General features: G+C 34.0%; 1 protein-coding gene across 1 annotated transcript; it reads right to left on the reverse strand.

Annotated features, from left to right (window-relative positions):
• Positions 1 to 20: 20 nt before the first annotated feature.
• On the reverse strand, positions 21 to 1,118 carry TRIADDRAFT_62658 (uncharacterized protein; the record flags this gene model as incomplete). Its single annotated transcript, XM_002118602.1, has 5 exons — positions 21 to 92; positions 257 to 421; positions 590 to 727; positions 822 to 916; positions 995 to 1,118. Coding segments are annotated over 5 exons (594 nt in total), but the record flags the coding sequence as incomplete, so codon positions are not given.
• Between the last annotated feature and the right edge of the window lie 31 nt (positions 1,119 to 1,149).

Here is a 1,149-nt window from a genome sequence, read left to right on the forward strand (position 1 = left end):
TATATTCATCATTATTTTACCATTAATCCTTCCTTCCTTTGGTAGTCAATATTTTGCAGTAATTGATATTCACCATCCCCAAACTTGTAACACTACAATAAATTCAAGTTGGAAATGTCGTTAATGGTCGTCTCCATTTGCAATAGACGTCAAAGTCGACATTCAAGGCTATTTTCGACATGAAACTGAACAGTCAATTTATAGACGGTTCCACTTTAGAATAGAGATTAAATGGAAATAAATTATTCTAGCTTACTTTCAAGCTACGTCTATCATCTTCCCTTCTTTCCCAAACATAAAGATAATCATCATCAACATACACAACATCAGCATAATCACTCCATGTCAGTCGATCAACGCTCTTCATTCCGGTTGTAAGGTTAATAGTTATTATCCACCTTGCTTCTGAGGAGAAATAAATCTGAAATAAATCAATTCATTAATTCGACCAATTGACCTCCAACGTAATTGTAAAATCAGTTCAACAACTTCTCATGTTAGCTAATAAGCATTCTCATTTTCACCATCTTCTTCTAAATAATACTACCGTCATTTTCATACAAACTTCAAACTGGTATTTTCAACATACAGGAAAGAGAATGAGTGTTTTATCCTTCTTTCTATATCTGAAGTGTATCCAATCTTTAGCAGTCGATTCTTCTTCAAGTATTCCATTGATTAATTCCCTGTACTTTCTATAATCTTCTATACCTACAAACTCGATCAGCTGCAACCAATCAATATTATTCAATTCAATTCAATGGAGCAGAGGATTGAACAAAGTCGATAGAGCTACTAGTGCTGATGAAAGCTTAACCTACGTCGAATATGTTGACGGTAGTTTGGGGGTTACGTTGGGGTCTACCAACATCAACTGATTTTGTTTGAGAGATATCTTGCCAAGCAATTTTATCGCCTTAGTTTAATAAAAACGATTGTGACCATGAATGAATGCATGATGAATTAGAGTTGTTGTACAACCATCATGTCTTACCTTGTAAATTATATTCATATACATTAGGTGGGTTATAAATAAGCAATCGATTACTACCAGGAATAAACATTGATCGACCAGATTGATCAAGTTCAACACGAGATTGGACTTGATCACCACTCATTTTGAGTATGAGTTTCTAAATATATCACAGT

This window comes from Trichoplax adhaerens, genomic scaffold (genome assembly GCF_000150275.1).
Source record: "Trichoplax adhaerens TRIADscaffold_275 genomic scaffold, whole genome shotgun sequence".
Lineage (NCBI taxonomy): Eukaryota > Metazoa > Placozoa > Uniplacotomia > Trichoplacea > Trichoplacidae > Trichoplax > Trichoplax adhaerens.